The 18,375-nt window shown below is 35.6% G+C and overlaps 1 protein-coding gene across 1 annotated transcript; it reads left to right on the top strand.

Annotated features, from left to right (window-relative positions):
• Positions 1–14,703: 14,703 nt before the first annotated feature.
• On the top strand, positions 14,704–16,623 carry LOC139852823 (RING-H2 finger protein ATL65). The gene has a single exon (XM_071842161.1). It carries the CDS (start codon positions 14,769–14,771, stop codon positions 15,927–15,929), a length of 1,161 nt encoding a protein of 386 aa, XP_071698262.1. The 5' UTR covers positions 14,704–14,768; the 3' UTR covers positions 15,930–16,623.
• Positions 16,624–18,375: the final 1,752 nt, after the last annotated feature.

The following is an 18,375-nucleotide window of genomic DNA, read 5'->3' as shown; positions in this document are numbered from 1 at the left end:
AGTACGAAAATGCTAGACAGAGAGCATTTGAAGATTGGCAAGTTCATCAGAACCAAATCATAGCTCATTGCCAACATATAGGTAGAAACTATATTCCTACACCGAAACCCATCTTCCCTCCCTGGACAATAGAGATGCAACCACCGTATCCTACGTATAACCCTGCCGAAGCATTCTATAGCACCTATGGTTATGCCTGGAACCCCTATTGGTACCAGTATCATCCCTAGTATACTTAGTTTTATTTATTCTGTAATTTGTAATGATTGATACGTTTAATACTTTTGTTAATATTGTAATAGTTTTTATAATTGTCTAACTTTTATTCTTAGATTTTAATAATTTTTGAATGTGGGGTAATATACCAAACTTCAAAAATATGTATATATGTTTGCAGTTTATCTTATGTACACAACAGGGTAAAACAACGCATTTTCAAAGACTGACATTAAGTTCAGCAAAAGCAACTAATTTTGACGACAAGATGCAAAATATATGTGAAATAACAACAAGACGGAGTGAACAAATGATGTGCACCATTTATCATTCAGCAAACAAACGCCAATATATTTGGAAACTTTGGTAAAAATTTAATCATTTTCACACAAATCACCCTCAATAATTTAAATTATTACTGATTTCTTGCAAATGAGGGCATTGCAAGATCTTAAGTGTGGGAAGGGATTAAATTCTTTCGGATTTTTAAAATTTTTATCTTAAACACTTGGTTACCATTAAAAATACTAGTAAAGCAGTAGTTGTATTAGAATCTAGTGCTCTCTGATAATAAAGAACAGCCCTAGTCTTATATACTGACTACCAAATTCTAGTAAAATTTTTCAAAATTTTTAATTAAATGAACTCAAAATCATGTTTATACATATTTATGAACGATAAAACTAGGTTTTAACACCGAAATTATTGTTACCTCGGAAAGGACATAAATTGAGAAACAAACCAAAATGTTAAAATTCATTTAAAATGGAATAGAGGACGATAAAAAGGAAAATAAAAGCCAAGTGTGGGAAAATTTACCAAGTTATCTTAAACATATGTCACATATATCTGTAACAAATAACTGAAAATACTTTTGCTTTGGACTAAACTAAACTGTTTTACCTGATTTACTGTAAGAAAGATGGATCTACACGATGAATCAATTCCATCATTAAAAGAAAGTAAAGTCTTCCGAAAAAGACACGTGCTTCTTGATTTAGGTCATGAAGTTGTCGTCCAGACCAGCTGTAGGTTGACGAAAAATCTAGAAAAGTCATCACTAAAATCAGCAGGAAATCCACGGACCTCAGCATTAAACAGGGTCGCCAAGTGGTCAGATTTATCCTAACCATGAGAAGGATTTATCTCATACAATGGGGGGCACCATGCAAATTAGCTGGATAAGACTAATGAATCAGATCCCCAGAAAGGATAATCTCCTTAAAGATTAAAAATCAGCTTTTAAAGACTGATATTACTCAATCCTAGAGATTGACCTTAAAGATTGAGAATTCAAACTCATGGAATTCAATGATATCTAAACTCGAGCTTGAACGAGAAAATATTTTGATCAAAATTACAAACCGAATTGTTTTCTGAAAACCCTATTTTCAATGCGTTCATTACCATTGAACGTAAAATCCTAGGAATTCACCTGGAATTCATTAGGTCACCTGAACTAAAACGGGTGTCAACCGTAAGAACGGTGGTTGCATAGTGGTCAAAGACAGAACCTTGTGCCAGACCGAAAAATTATAAGGGTGAGCTTTACTATTGCTCCTACCAAGGATAGTAATTGCGTCCGACACGTTATAGACCATAATTAAAAGCATGTCAGGGGACATTGCCTTAACAGTTGCTTGTTCAACGCTTTCCTTTACAACCGGAAGGTAGTTTACCGAAAGGTAATATACGGGACAAGTAAACTGGACGTGTTGCTTTCCAAATACAAGGTTAGCAAGTGGGTGACACAAAACCATAAGTTTTGAGCTAAAATTTTCAAATCTGAAACCCACCAAACCCACAAAAATATTTTGCAAACACCAGTAAAGGGTTATTTCGGAAAACTTATCTAGGGTAAAAACTAGATTTAATTTTCAAAAGATCAAATGTTTTCATAAAGATCCAATTTCCTTAATGGATCTAAATTTTTATAGTCATGTGGGACTGTAAACCATATCGTTACTACCATTGTTTATACCGCCGTATAGAAATCACTGATGTACAAAGTGTGAATAATAAAGAAGTGATTTTAGTATTTCAAGACGATATTGCTTGAGGACAAGCAACGCTCAAGTGTGAGAATATTTGATAATGCTAAAAACGAACATATATTTCATAGCATTATTCCTCAAGAAAGACAAGCTTTTAGTTGCAATTGTTCTATTTACAAGTGATATTCGTTTAAATAATAAAAGGTGAAGACAAAAGACAGATTCGACGAATTGAAGACGCAAACGACCAAAAAGCTCAAAAGTACAAAAGACAATCAAAGAAGTTCTAATTATTGATAAGAAACGTCTCGAAATTACAAGAGTACAAGATTCAAAACGTAAAGTACAAGATATTAAATTGTACGCAAGGACGTTCGAAAATTCGGAACCGGGACCAGAGTCAACTCTCAACGCTCGACGCAACGGACTAAAAATTACAAGTCAACTATGCACATAAATATAATATAATATTTAAATAATTCTTATAATTATTTAATATATTATATTTATATTTAAAACCGTCGGTAAACAAAGAGCCAAGCTTGTGTGAGCTGTAAAAGTAAACTCCGCGACTCGCGGAGTTTGAAGGCCAAAATGGCCGCGAGTCGCGGAACCCCAATTTCAGAAACTCCCTATAAAGCTCGCGCATTCTGATCGTAAAAAATAATCTGTTTCTTCTTCTCTCATAATACTACGTAAATATTTATATTTATATTTTAATTTTAATTTTAATTTTAATTATAATTCTAATAATAAGGGTATGTTAGCGAATGTTGTAAGGGTGTAAGTCGAAATTCTGTCCGTGTAACGCTACGCTATTTTTAATCATTGTAAGTTATGTTCAACCTTTTTAATTTAATGTCTCATAGCTAAGTTATTATTATGCTTATTTAATCCGAAGTAATCATGATGTTGGGCTAATTACTAAAATTGGGTAATTGGACTTTGTACCATAATTGGGTTTTGGACAAAAGAACGACACTTGTGGAAATTAGACTATGGGCTATTAAAGAGCTTTATATTTGTTTAACTAAATGATAGTTTGTTAATGTTAATATAAAGATTTACAATTGGGCGTCCCTATAAATTACCATATACACTCGATCGGACACGATGGGCGGGGTATTTATATGTACAAATAATCGTTCATTTAACCGGACACGGGAATGGTTTAATAGTCACTAGAATAATTAAAACAGGGGTGAAATTATGTACAAGGACACTTGGTATAATTGATAACAAAATATTAAAACCTTGGGTTACACTCAGTCGACATCCTGGTGTAATTATTAAACAAAATATTAAAATATTGTTACAGTTTAAGTCCCCAATTAGTTGGAATATTTAACTTCGGGTATAAGGATAATTTGACGAGGACACTCGCACTTTATATTTATGACTGATGGACTGTTATGGACAAAAACCAGACGGACATATTAAATAATCCAGGACAAAGGACAATTAACCCATGGGCATAAAACTAAAATCAACACGTCAAACATCATGATTACGGAAGTTTAAATAAGCATAATTCTTTTATTTCATATTTAATTTCCTTTATTTTATATTTAATTGCACTTCTAATTATCGTATTTTTATTGTTATTGTATTTAATTGCACTTTTAATTATCGTACTTTTTAATTATCGCAAGTTTATTTTATCGCACTTTTATTATTCGCAATTTCATTATCGTTATTTACTTTATGCTTTAATTTAAGTCTTGTATTTATTTTTAATATTTTACATTTGGTTTTAACTGCGACTAAAGTTTTAAAATCGAAAAACCGGTCATTAAACGGTAAAAACCCCCCTTTATAATAATAATATTACTTATATATATATATATTTGTATTTTTATAAAAGTAAACTAATATAGCGTTAAGCTTTGTTTAAAAAGATTCCCTGTGGAACGAACCGGACTTACTAAAAACTACACTACTGTACGATTAGGTACACTGCCTATAAGTGTTGTAGCAAGGTTTAAGTATATCCATTCTATAAATAAATAAATATCTTGTGTAAAATTGTATCGTATTTAATAGTATTTTCTGTAAAAATATAAGCTATTTTATATACTACTCTGCTAAAACATCAGTAACCAAGGTGGATCAGGTTCAGGTTCTGGAAAGAAAGAATGGTGTAAAGGTTGTAAGTCTTCACATAGTGGTCAGTGTTCTGAGGCAACGAGAAGATGTTTAAGATGTGGTATGGTAGGTCATGAATCTCAGGGGTGTTCCTTCAGAGAAAATGTTTGTTGGAGTTGTCATCAGCCGGGTCATCGTTCAGCAAGTTGTCAGGCGTCAAAGGGCGCAAGTTCCGGGGCAGGGTCAGGGGCGCGTTCGGCATCTGTCGGGGGTTCTACAGCCTCAAGTGGACATAAGAGAAAGAACCCACCGACTATGGAAGCCAGGGCCTTTCAGATGACAGTTGAGGCCGCTACTAATAATGATGACGTCATAACCGGTATGTTCTTGATCAACTCAATACCTGCTAGAATATTGTTTGATTCAGGTGCAAATAGGACATTTATGTCTATAGATTTCTGTACTAAATTAGGGTTACCTGCTACTGTACTGCCTGAGCCTGTTAGAGTAGAGGTAGCTGATGGTAAGACGGTTCTAGTCACAACGTATGTGTCTGGAGCTAGTATAGAAATTGATGGTAGACCGCTTGCTATGTCCTGTTTAGTGTTGCCTATCCCTAGTTTTGATGTAGTATTAGGGATGAACTGGATGAGCCTACATAAGGCCCACATTAAGTGTGATAAGAAGATTGTGACTTTCCGTTTGATCGATGGAACCCGTATTGTGGCCCGAGGGGAACAAAGTGGGTTCAGTTTTCCATTGATTTCTATGATGAAGGCGAGGAAGTCACTTTCTAAGGGATGTGAGTCTTTTATAGCTTATGTTATTGATGCTAAGATTGAGAAGAAATCTGTTATTGATATTCCTGTGGTTTCGGAATTTCTTGAGGTGTTTCCTGACGAATTACCGGGGTTGCCGCCGGTAAGAGAAGTAGAATATAAGATTGAGTTAGTTCCCGGAACAACTCCAGTAGCTAAGGCTCCTTATAGGTTAGCACCTTCTGAAATCAGAGAGATGATGTCTCAGATACAAGAACTGTTAGAAAGAGGGTTTATAAGACCAAGTTCTTCGCCGTGGGGTGCACCAGTGTTGTTTGTAAAGAAGAAAGATGGTTCGCTGAGAATGTGTATAGATTATCGAGAATTGAACAAGAGAACAGTTAAGAACAAGTATCCTCTGCCTAGAATCGATGATCTGTTCGATCAGCTGCAGGGTGCATCGTATTTCTCGAAAATAGATCTTAGATCCGGTTATCATCAGGTTCGAGTTGCAGAATCAGATATACCGAAGACAGCGTTCAGAACTAGATATGGGCATTATGAGTTCTTGGTTATGCCATTCGGATTGACGAATGCTCCAGCAGTCTTCATGGATCTGATGAACAGGGTTTGTAAACCATATTTAGATCAGTTTGTTATTGTGTTTATCGACGATATATTGGTATATTCAAAGACAGAAGCTGATCATGCGACACATCTTCGATTAGTGTTAGAGTTGTTAAAGAAAGAGCAGTTATACGCTAAGTTCTCGAAGTGTGAGTTTTGGCTTCGAGAGGTGCAGTTTCTGGGTCATGTTATCTGTGAGGCAGGTATTAAAGTGGATCCGTCAAAAATAGAAGCGGTAATGGGTTGGAATTCGCCGAAGATGCCGACAGAAGTTAAGAGTTTCTTGGGTCTTGCGGGTTATTATCGCCGATTTATAAAAGATTTTTCTAAAATAGCGGGTCCGATGACCAAATTGACAAGAAAGGATGTAATTTTTCGATGGGGAGATCAACAGGAACAGGCTTTTCAGACTCTGAAACAGTTGTTGTGTCAGGCTCCAGTGTTAGCATTGCCAGAGGGTTCAGATGACTTTGTGGTTTATTGTGATGCGTCATTTGCCGGGTTGGGATGTGTACTGATGCAGAGAGATAAAGTTATCGCGTACGCTTCTCGTAAGTTAAAGACACATGAACGTAACTATCCGGTTCATGATTTAGAAATGGCTGCAGTGGTATTTGCGTTGAAGCTTTAGAGACATTACTTATATGGTACAAAGTGTGTAATATGTACAGATCATAAGAGCCTTCATCATATTTTCACGCAGAAAGAACTGAATATGCGACAGAGACGGTGGATAGAACTTATCAAAGACTATGATTGTGAAATAAAGTACCATCTGGGTAAAGCAAATGTCGTAGCAGATGCGTTAAGTCGTAAAAAGTCTGATGAGAATGTGAAATTTCTGCGTTTGAGTATAACTTCATATTTGATTGATCAACTACGAACAGTTCAAGCCTGTGCTTTGGAGGATGAACATATTAAATCTGAACTTATGACTAAACGAAAATTTGACCTAATTGATGATTCTCGTGGACTTAAGACTTTAAATAACCGTATTTGGGTGCCTTTGCTTGGAGACTTGAGGGATTTGATCATAACTGAAGCTCATAAATCTAGATTGATAGTACATCCAGGCAGTAATAAGATGTATCATGACCTTAAATCTATGTATTGGTGGCCGACCATGAAGTCAGACATCGCTCATTTTGTTGAAAAGTGTCATATTTGCGCGCAAGTGAAGGCAGAACACCAGAAACCGTATGGTTCGTTGCGTCAGTTACAGATTCCAGAGTGGAAATGGGAGCATATCACGATGGATTTTGTTACAAAATTACCTAGAACTCAGAGAAAACACGATATGATTTGGGTAGTAGTTGATCGTTTGACCAAGAGTGCTCATTTTCTTGCTACTCGTGAAACAGCGTCATTAAGCGGACTTGCTAATTTATATGTGAAAGAGATAATTAGTCGGCATGGTGTGCCATTATCGATTGTGTCAGACAGAGATTCTAGATTTGTGTCGAACTTCTGGAATAGTCTACAACAGAATCTAGGTACACGTGTGAATCTGAGTACTGCTTATCATCCTCAGACAGATGGTCAGAGTGAACGAACGATACAGACGCTAGAGGATATGTTGAGAGCATGTGTATTAGAATATGGTGGTTCGTGGGATAGACATTTGCCGTTGGTTGAATTTGCGTATAATAATTCTTATCATTCTAGCATAGGAATGCCGTCTTACGAAATGTTGTATGGCCGTCGTTGCAGAACTCCGACTTGTTGGTTAGAAGCTGGAGAGAAACAGTTTGCTGGTCCCGAAATTGTTCAAATGACAGTCGAAACAGTTTGTGTGGGTGATCGCGTGTATTTGAAAGTTTCACCATGGAAAGGGGTTATCAGATTTGGTAAACGTGGTAAGCTTGTACCAAGGTACATTGGGCCGTTTCCAATTAGTGAGATTCTGAATGATCAAACAGTGGTACTGGATCTTCCGTCAGAGTTAGCTGGTATTCATAATACCTTCAACGTGTGTTATTTGCGTAAGTGTAAGGTCGATGCCGAGACACAGATCGTCCCGCTAGTAGATTTGAAAGTTGATTTGAGTAACAAGTTGGTTGAGGAACCTATCCGAGTGGTCGACAGAAAGGTTACTAAGTTAAGAAGGAAAGAAATCCCGATGGTTTTGGTAGAATGGAAGCACAGTTTAGGGTCTAACTTGACGTGGGAGATAGAAGAGTTGATGAAGACCCGTTACCCTCATCTGATTGACCAAGACCAGATTCCGAGGACGGAATCTCTTTAAGGGGGGTGGATTTGTAACAGACTGAAACCAGGGTTAGAAGTAAGATTACTTAATTGCCCTTAGGTTTATATTTGTGGTTAAAATATGCTTTTATTTTAATAATATGTTTATTATTAATTGATTAGTTGGTTAAGACCAGTTTGTGACAAGGGTCACAGAGATGGTTTGTTTGTTAAATTTGGACTCCGTTAGGGTTGCCAAACTAAGTACGAAAGATATTAGATAACTGATAAATACCCGTGTGTTATGGGGTGTGAGTTTATAACCCACTTAAGTAACTAATATCTGGATACTTCCATTCATTTCCCAATTTGTGCAAGAACAAGACCCGTACCTAACTTTCATCATCTCAAAAACCCTAATCTAATCCAAGTCACAAATTGAAGTAAGAGGCTTTAGGATCTGAATCTTATCATCCTTGTGATCGTTTATTCAGGTTTGTTTGCTTAGATTCGTGATTTAATTCTTATAGAAATGGGTTTGGGTATAAAGTGGGTTTTTGATGAAATTAAGCTTGAATCTTCATGATTTGTGTTTGTTATGTTTAATTGATGTAAGAAATAGTTGCTATATAGTTTATATGATCTAATTATGCTGTGAATTGAGCAAGAACTTGTTAAAAATGATGAATTGTGTGTTAGAACTTGAGTTTTTGATAAAGTGAGTATTTTGGGATGAATTAATCCCAAATCTTGATTGTAGATGCTAGATTTTGATGTTTATAGTTAGGAAAAGTGTTTATGTATGATTAGTATGTTTCCTTATGCTTGAATTTGGACTGTAAACCTTGAAATCGAGTTTTTTTGGCTTAAAATCACTAAATCAGCGAAGCTGATGGTGAAGAAGAAGCTGCTCGAAAACAGTGCTCGAAACTCGCTCGAAAAACTCGAGTTCGCTCGCAAAACTCGCTTATCTCGAAAAACTCGCTCGAAAACAGTGCTCGAAAACTCGCTCGAAAGGGTGCTCGAGAACCTTTTGCTCGAAAACATGTTACTGCTCGAAAAACTCGAGTTGCTCGAGAACAGTCTGCTCGAAAAAACTCGAGTTCGCTCGAAAAACTCAGTCTGCTCGAAAAACTCGAATTTGCTCGAGAACCCCATGTTGCTCGAAAACCTTGCCTGTTATGTGAATATTTTCCGTTGAATGTAAAGTTGTGTATTAATACTTGGATATAATACTAACTTGAGATATTATGTGATGATTCACAGGTGATAAACAAAAAGGTGAAGGCTCAGAAAGATTAGACCTCTGAGAACCTTCAGCTGCTGGTAATCGGTGAGTGGGTCTATCTCCGGATAGAGTATTAAGTAGCTGACACGCTACTTGTTCAGACTCTTTATTACTATATTTATGTTCAGTACGATTACCATGCGTAGTTAGATATTGCCATGCTAGTTAGGACGATTGCATGACTATTTATCTTTGATCTTATGTGCACACTGTTAGTTTGACACCAACCGAGGCAGCAAGTTTGGGAACCCTCCGAGGCAGCAAGGCAGGGTTGATGTGAGGTCGACAGTGGTAGCCTGGTCGGGTCATGAGTTACTGATTGTTCAGTATAGCATAGAAGGACGCATGTGTTGCGTCTTGACGGTTATGCAGTGAAATCAGTAAAGCAGATTATCGGTAGACTGTAGCTTGATCAACTACGTCGTGTGCTCGTACAAGCCGCCGATCCTCATATTGTCAGTTATTATATGCTAGTTCAGGACGTTAGCATATCTGTGATCCCTTGCATGTTCAGTTGCTTATGCTTGGTCTGTTAGATAGTATCCATTCACTTAGCTATGTGCTAATTTCCCCCACATTTCCACCCCTTGCAGGTTTAGGTACTGCTGGTTAGGATGGGTGTTGCTGTTGGGTTGAAGACATGTTTGACTACGTGCCTAACTCTGATGTTTTCTGGTTTTATAATGTTTCACGTAACACCAATGTTTTGAAATATTGTAATAACATTAACTAAGCTAAATTGATAACTAAGGTTTGTTAATGTTATCTAAGGGTATTTATGCAATTCAGTCTTCCGCTGTGAAAAAAAAAAAAATCAGGGTGTTACAACAATGCAGTCAAAATAAGATACATAGTGATGATTTGGTGGATGCAACGTTTCCTTGAAAAATATGTCATGTAAGACTCCATGCACATAGCTTGTATAACATATAAGCAAACAACTGAAGACTTCTAGGGAACCTGAGAATAAACATGCTAACAAGTGTCAACACAAAGGTTGGTGAGTTCATAGTTTTAATGTTTCGCATAATCTGTATATAAAGGTGGATCACAAGCTTTCAGTTGTTTCATCCAGAAACGTTTATCAAAATATTCTACGAAATTGAGCACCCTGGTAACTAAACTTAACGTATATATAATTTATACCCTTTGTATAATCATCTTAATAATACATGCAAACCAACGTGTACGCTTCTCAAATAGTATACGTCCGTTAAAAGGCTAGTGCTCTAGCTCGGACGGGGATATCAAGCCCTATGGATCCATATATAACTACTCGCGCCCACCAGTTCTTATAACCGGCAGTTACTAGTTACCAAAGCTAAGGGATTTTCGGTTCAAACTCGGTGTAGAATTTAGTATGTACTTGTATCCATTGAATTTAAAATAAATTGCATGTATTCTCAGCCCAAAAATATATATTGCAAAAGCAATTAAAAAGGGAGCAAATGAAACTTACCTTAGCAGCATATAAAGTCGTTCAACAAAATGTGACTGAAACTCAGATTACCAAATAACCGTAGATCTCAACCTAGAGAACATATGTTGGTCAATAAATGTCTATTAAACTAGGTCAGGTCATAGTGTATCACAATCCTAATGCTCGAGATCGACATACAAAAGTTATCCAAAGTTGTTTCAAAAAGTCAATTTTGACAATAGTTTAACAAAACGAGACGTGCCTTATATAAGATTTCATTTACTCGGCTGGTAATATTTAAAAATCCATTTTATCAATCTTGTAAACAAGTTGTTTAAATCGTAATTACAGATTCAAAAGCAATTTCAATTAACGTCAATCATAATTCAGTTAATCATATCTTTTAATCCATTCATCGAAACTATTCGATATCTAAATGAAAAGTTATTGATTTTTCGCCAGCTTTCCAAAAACATGCATATCATATACCTTTTATCAGTAATATATGTATTTACTTCGTGATTCATCATAATTGTTTAACGACAAAATTTAGCATACAAGCATGTATAAATATATATACTCGAGCACTAGACATGGATACACAATTAATATATAAAAGATAAAATATGAGTGCTTACGTATCAATATTGAGATTCAATATTGCAGGAAAGTATGTAGACGTAACGGAGATGATAAACACTAGGTTTGACTTACAAATATACCCCCGAACATTACCCATAACCTCCTTGGCAATAACCCATAATTTCCTTAGCTCTATCCCGCTTGAAAACCATTTTGAAAGTGACACGTTCATGACCTCGTCGTAATATTTTATGTATAATACTACTAATAATAATAAGATTAATAATAATATTAATCTTAATAATAATAATAATAATATAAATAATAATAATAATAATAATAATAATAATAATAATAATAATAATAATAATAATAATAATAATAATATATATAATATAGAGAGAGATCGGGATAAATGAAAAATATATATGTTTAAAACAAACTGATTTCGAACGAATTTATAGTACCAGGCTTCCATTCTGTTCCCATGCGATCGCATGGTTTATGTGGGTAAATGCCATGCGATCGCATGACACTCATCTCCAGCTCACATTCTTTTGTATTTTTGTTTGTCGACATATTTATTAATAATATATATAATATATATAATTTAAATTAATTAATTATATATTATATTAAATTCTCGTGCCTAGTTAACCTGTAATTTTTGTTCCGATAATTCGTACGTCGTCACTCGACTTATGTCCCGGTTCCGATTTTTCGAATGTCCTTTCGTACACTTAGAAAACTTGCATTTTACGTTTCGTGACACGTACCTTTGTCAAAATATAGTTATAAATTACCAATAAACTATATCACTCAAAGTGTATCTTAAACTTTCGAGTGTTTTGGTCATTTACTTCTATAAATCATCATCTCGTAGTATATACATATACATTTTCATTTCGAAAACACTTTAGCTTTTCGGGTACTGTAGCAATTCGAAAATACTGTAGCAAATTAGTGTTTTACTGGTTCATCTTAAACGTTTTAGTTAACTTATCTAAATATTAATCGAATCAATAATCGAATGTTAATATCGTTTACTAAATAACTTGAAATCATACATATATATATATATATATATATATATATATATATATATATATATATATATATATATATATATATATATATATATATATATTATATGCACATTAAGTTATATGTATATTGTTCGTGAATCTTCGAGAACAGTCAAAGAATAATTGATTACATGAATATAGTTCTAAAACTTTGAGACTCAACATTACAGACTTTGCTTATCGTGTCGAAAATATTAAATCATTTAAAGATAAAGTTTAAATTTGATCAGAAATTTCCGGGTCATCACAGCTACATATATTAAACTAACTAAAATAATCCAAAACAATTGATATTATGAAAAACGTAATAAAAATAGTATGTTTACTATAATTAAATGTGTGTAAACTTTGATAAATTTAATTTACAGTATTGTGATTATAATTTTTGTTTAGTTGAATTTTGATACATTAGTAATACATTTTAGTAATGTGATGGTAATTGTTTGTGTAATAGAAGAAACGATTATTTTGTTTACTTTGGTGTAATGTGTTTATTTTGTGACATATCGGTTGTAAGTTGTCTGAATAAATATCTAACCTTAATACATTACATATTATTATCGGAAGCTATGGATGTGTATCAGACAACATCATGGTTTACACAAGATTTTGTGTGATTATTTATGTTTATTAATTGATTTTATATGAATTTGGAACGACGTACTCAACAAGGATCTTAGCCAACTCGATTATGGAATCATTCAAAACATTAATATCAAAATCTTGAAATTTGAGGTCAAGCCGTGCGTTGCACGGGCCTTGCATACTAGTAATATTATAATAACTAGGATCGTAATCGTAACGTAATTACCCGTAATTATATTGTTTAATAGCTTAGGGAGCAAGTAATTAAAGTATTTTAGATTTAGATTGGGGAGCAAGTTAATATATCTATATCTATTCTATACAATATTATAAATCGTCTGCATGCATCCAACGTGTCACCTCCTCCTCCTCCGAGTCCACATGTCATCCAACGTGATCATTGGTCAGTTTTTCTTCCGTGATGACCTAGCAGCCCGCTTGGCTCCAATATGAATTCAAATTCCATAATTTCAGAAGTTACAATCAAATATTTAGGATCTCACATTATTCTGTGTCAAAAATGTTTTCATCTTCCACCAAATAAATCTAATTTCGCACACACAATCGATATATCTGTAAAATCCTGCATAATCAAAAGAATTTTGTGTTCGTCAACAATCAATCCAATTCAAAAACAATATTATCGGCAGTTACAATAGCCGCATCTAAATCAAATTTAGCCCATAGAATATTAATAAAGGTCCACTAGTAGCTCAAAATTCTGGGATGGCCATGGCGGCCCAAGGAGGATCCGCCTCTGAGAAAAAACATACCATTATTTATTATCTAAACAACCCCTTTTTTACTTCCAAAACACCTTACAATTATACATCCAAATAAAACCACTTGTAACGGGGTCACGAAACGAAAAGAGAATTTTTGTGAGGACACCTGTTGAAAGGACACTTATGTTCTTATAAAAAGAGTAGCTAGACGAGTATTGATTTGTTAGGATGTTTTAGAGGACTTTCTCGTGTGTAAATACCAAGGTTGTAGAAGTCGCGAGTCGGGGACGCATCGGTCGAGACTTAAAAAGGACGCGTAGGCATAGTCGGGGACGCGTCGGGGACGCATCGGTCATTGACCAACATTGACTTTATTAATAATTTCTTAAATATATATTTATATATGTATAAAATAGTTGATTCAGTACCATAAATTTTTTAAATAAGAACTTGAATTTAAATACAATCAAACTTCAAACTCAATTAGGGTTACCGAGTACATAATCAGTAAGGATACAGAGAAAAGAGCAGCCCAATAAAAGTAAACAAACCCTAATTTTAAAACATATCACATCTTGACGAAAATTTGACTGATTTTGACCGTTTTTGACCAGCTTTGACCGTCTTTGACAGACTTTGACCGAACTTTTAGCTTTGACCATCTTTTGATTCGTTTTCAGAAAAAACGAGACGGAGAACCCAAAAAAACAACGCATCGGCCGACGCGTCGGCCAAGTCGTCCGACTTTTACAACACTGGTAAATACATGAATAAATTAATCCCCTTACACTAATACAAACTTGCTACATCACCTAAAAAAGCTTCTACAACCTTTCTCACTATACCTTCAAAAATTTGATTTGCCTCGAGAAAAACCATACCATTATACATGGTGTAAGTTTACAATTTGACCATGTATACCATTAATTAATTAAAAATAAATATAAGTCGAGAGAATGTAAGGGAAGTGAAAAGTAAGATAGCAGAATGCGAGGCACGTGAGTTGCATAGAGTAGTTTGTATCACAAATCACAATGGCACCCAAACAAAATTTCTATCGTGGGACATTAAATTCACAAATGGTGACGTGTCATTTGCTAGTAAAATCCCCTCACCCACATTTTGCATTATGCTCCCAGTCGGTCAACCATAATAAAAATACACTCACAAACACCATTAAATCCACTCACCAAATACTCACATTCACACTACCACCATGATCACCATATCACCATCACCTTCACCCTCACCGTCGACGTCAACAGCTTTAGCTCCATCGGTTTCATGGCTACAGAACCACTCGCCGTCAAAACCTCCGGTCCGTTTCAGTCCGCCGTTGATAGCTATGGTTGTGATCATCGCCACTGCCTTTATCGCAATCGCCTACTCTCGCACAATTTCCAGGCGTTTTCTTCTTCTACGACGCCGTTACCGGCAGTGGCGCCGCCGGAGACGGCTACTCCGTTCATACGTTCCATCTTCCGTCGGAAACGGTGATATCGAATCAGGTGAAGAATCTTATGATCCGACTTACGGTTATCAGTTATTCTCACCTTATGGACTTGATGATTCGGTGATTAAAACAATTCCGTTATCTATTCACACGAGAAAAAGTAGTAGTGTTCATGAATGTGCAGTTTGTTTATTGGAATTTGAAGATAATGATTACGTCCGTACATTACCGGTTTGTTATCACGCGTTTCATGTTGAATGTATCGATGTATGGCTTAGGAGTCACGCTAATTGTCCGCTTTGTAGAGCGATTATTATCCGGCCTGATTCCCCATTTACTCCCTTAATGTCAGCCAGAATCCGTCCTAATTTTGATGACGTCATGATCGATAACACGATCACCGAACCTTCACCTGAACCGGTGTCGATAATTGAGCCGGAAGTTGACAGTGCAAGTACAGTCAACGAGATTACACGGGAATTATCTCCGGTTAGAATTCAGTCTGACGATCGGGTCAACCGGCGAGACTTCCTTCTCAAACGATCGTATTCGTTTGGATTTGAGCGTAATTTAGGTTCAGAGAGATTAGTAATGGAGCCGGCGACTGCGTCGCCATGGAGATACCGACGAGCCGGCGGTGGAAGCTTCTGGAGTAAAAGACCGTCGCCGTTCAGTTCGTTAACAAAGACGAGAGTATTTTCATTCAGATATTACCGAGGAATGAAATCGCCGTTTTTACGGCGACGTGGTGGAAGCTTCCTTACGGACGGCGGCGGAGGAAGCTCTTCGCGGAGAAGGAAATCGTTTGCGAGTCCGATATTTATGCGACAATCAGGTGCGAATTCTGGAATGTTCTCATCGAGTCGGTTGAGAAGTGGTGATCCAGAAGCGTTATTGTCGCCGGAAAGATATAACAGACGGTGAAGATCATGTACACGTAGGATGTATCCATGGAGGTAAATAGAAGAATGTACGGTGAGGATTAGTGCGGGAGACAATATAATTAAATGGAGAATTAAATGAAAGGGCGCGCTAATTGGTGGTGTGTTCCGTGCATGAGCCAGCCGAACATTAAATGGTCTAGTGTGGGGGACTGGGTTAAGCATTTATGACCCATTTCACAAACCAACCTTCTTGTCTATCAAACATTAATTTTTAAATATATAATTATTATTATTATATAAATTAAAATTAAATATAAGAGTATTATTTTATCTTACTCTTGTATATTACGTTTATTTATTTATTATTTTCTTTTTAAAAAGGGTTCAGGCAACTTTACATGGTTGGTTTTGGTGGTTCGGATTTTTTTTCCCCAATAAATGGTCCATCAAGTGTGTTTGTTTTTCACTTTTATGATATTTTTGTCATGGCCTTATTTGTATTGGCAACTTCACATCTTTCTGCAATTCAGTGGAACTCGATTTATGACCTTAAAAGTGTGATTTGGTAAATATAGGTGAAAACAAGCTGCATGATTGGTCGAAAGGACACATATGGGCCCGCTTTCAACTTATAACTTGCTAATTGTCACACGGCTTGTTTGAATAATAATGTTACTCCATTATCTTGTACAGTAAAAAATATCTTTTTAAGCTATCTAGTTAAATATTATAGTTTTGATTATCACAAATTTATAATCATGTTATGAGTAAAACCTTTTAAATTGGATGGTGATATTTCTAATTATAATTAATTTCTAAAAAGTAATCATAAATATTCATTAACAATTTATACAATACATCTTATTAAATGTACATTTTATGATGAATATCAAAAAATGATGCATTAGCAATTTAGCATGTACACTTTTCTAATTACAAATAGTATAGTATATAAGTTAATTACACACGTTAATTAAAAAAATTACCGCTTTATTTAGTGGTGCCCAACAAAAAATGAAAATTTTGTTTCCATTGACAAAATTTTGATATTAGGCCATTGTGAATAGCTCTTATTTTAAATACAACTCAATAAGTTGAAGTATCCATCTAATAACGTCAAAATTAACTAATGTTACTATTTATTTTGGTAAATCGTCAGCCTGGATTTTGAATTAGTAATAATACAGAAAAAAATAGTGCAAATCTTTTGATGTAAGATGTTAGTAATTTTATATTCATTATTCAATGTTGTAAAAGTATTTGTTTATTCAACGATTAAATTAAATAGATGAAAGAAAGACAAAGAGAAGTACATGTATGGGGCGGCTTTTGTTGAAATTGTTTCTAGTATTGCTTTGTCTTGTATATGATCTTCTTTTTGTGTCATCATCTGTGTCTTCATTTGTACATGAAATATATTATTTCGTAGGTTGTCTTCTCGAATTTTTATTTTTTTTTTCCAAACGCAAAAGAATGGGATGATAAAGAAAAGAGAGAAAAACAACACCATGAGAGAGGGTGAGTGTGTGAGAGAGAAAATTTCTAGTGAGAGAAACTTCACCAAGGCTGGTACGAACGGGCATCGAGAGCAGGTTCAGGGCAACTTCAGGGATTCGAGTTCAAGGTTCTTCGGGTACCGACTGACATCTTACATGTTCTTCAATTTCGGTGATGGTTGGAGTGTCCCAGATCTATGGAGGGTTTTTAAGAAATATGGAGATCTAAGGGACATCTATGTGGCTGGAAGAAGGCTGAAGAACAGTTACCGTTTCGCTTTTGCAAGATTTCATGGGGTTGAGGATGAGATTATGATGCTTAGATCACTTGAAAAGATCATGTTTGGAGACAAACCGATTAGGGTCTTCAAAGCAACATCAAGAGCAGCAGGTAACTTGAAGGGACAAACTAGGTTTAGGGATACGAGGTGGACACCAATCAAGCGCTCAGGTGTAAGATTGGATGGTGTTGATAGGCAGAGTCTTCATGAAGATAACTTCCCCCCATTGAAAGCTGGGTCGGATGCGAAGTTTAACAGGTTGACTTCAATCCATAATGTTAACTCAAACCCTGGCGACGTTGATGATAATGGTCTCAACCCAGGTGATCTTCGAACCAAACTGCTTAAAAAAGAAGAATGGAAGACGTCCAGGGAGTTCGATAAGGTTCGTGTGGTAAATGTGGACAATGTTGAACCATTAAAGGGATTGGAAGAAAGGATTCTTGTGGGTAAATTAAAGAGTATTGGCATGTTAAATCTCATCACAACGATTGGTTCTGTTAATGGCGATTTAAGCTTCATTGTTAAATATATTGGGGGACTAAATGTTTTAATCATCTGCGATAATCCTAATACAGCTAGCAATGTGGCCAAGTCGGATCATCCGATCAATAGGTGTTTAGACAACATTAAGATGTGAGATGGAGGCTATTTCAATCCAGGTCGAGCTGCTTGGGTGGAGATCCTGGGGGTTCCATTCCAGTGTTGG

Source organism: Rutidosis leptorrhynchoides, chromosome 6, assembly GCF_046630445.1.
Source record: "Rutidosis leptorrhynchoides isolate AG116_Rl617_1_P2 chromosome 6, CSIRO_AGI_Rlap_v1, whole genome shotgun sequence".
Taxonomy (NCBI): domain Eukaryota; kingdom Viridiplantae; phylum Streptophyta; class Magnoliopsida; order Asterales; family Asteraceae; genus Rutidosis; species Rutidosis leptorrhynchoides.
This window is presented reverse-complemented; position numbering and strand designations above follow the sequence as displayed.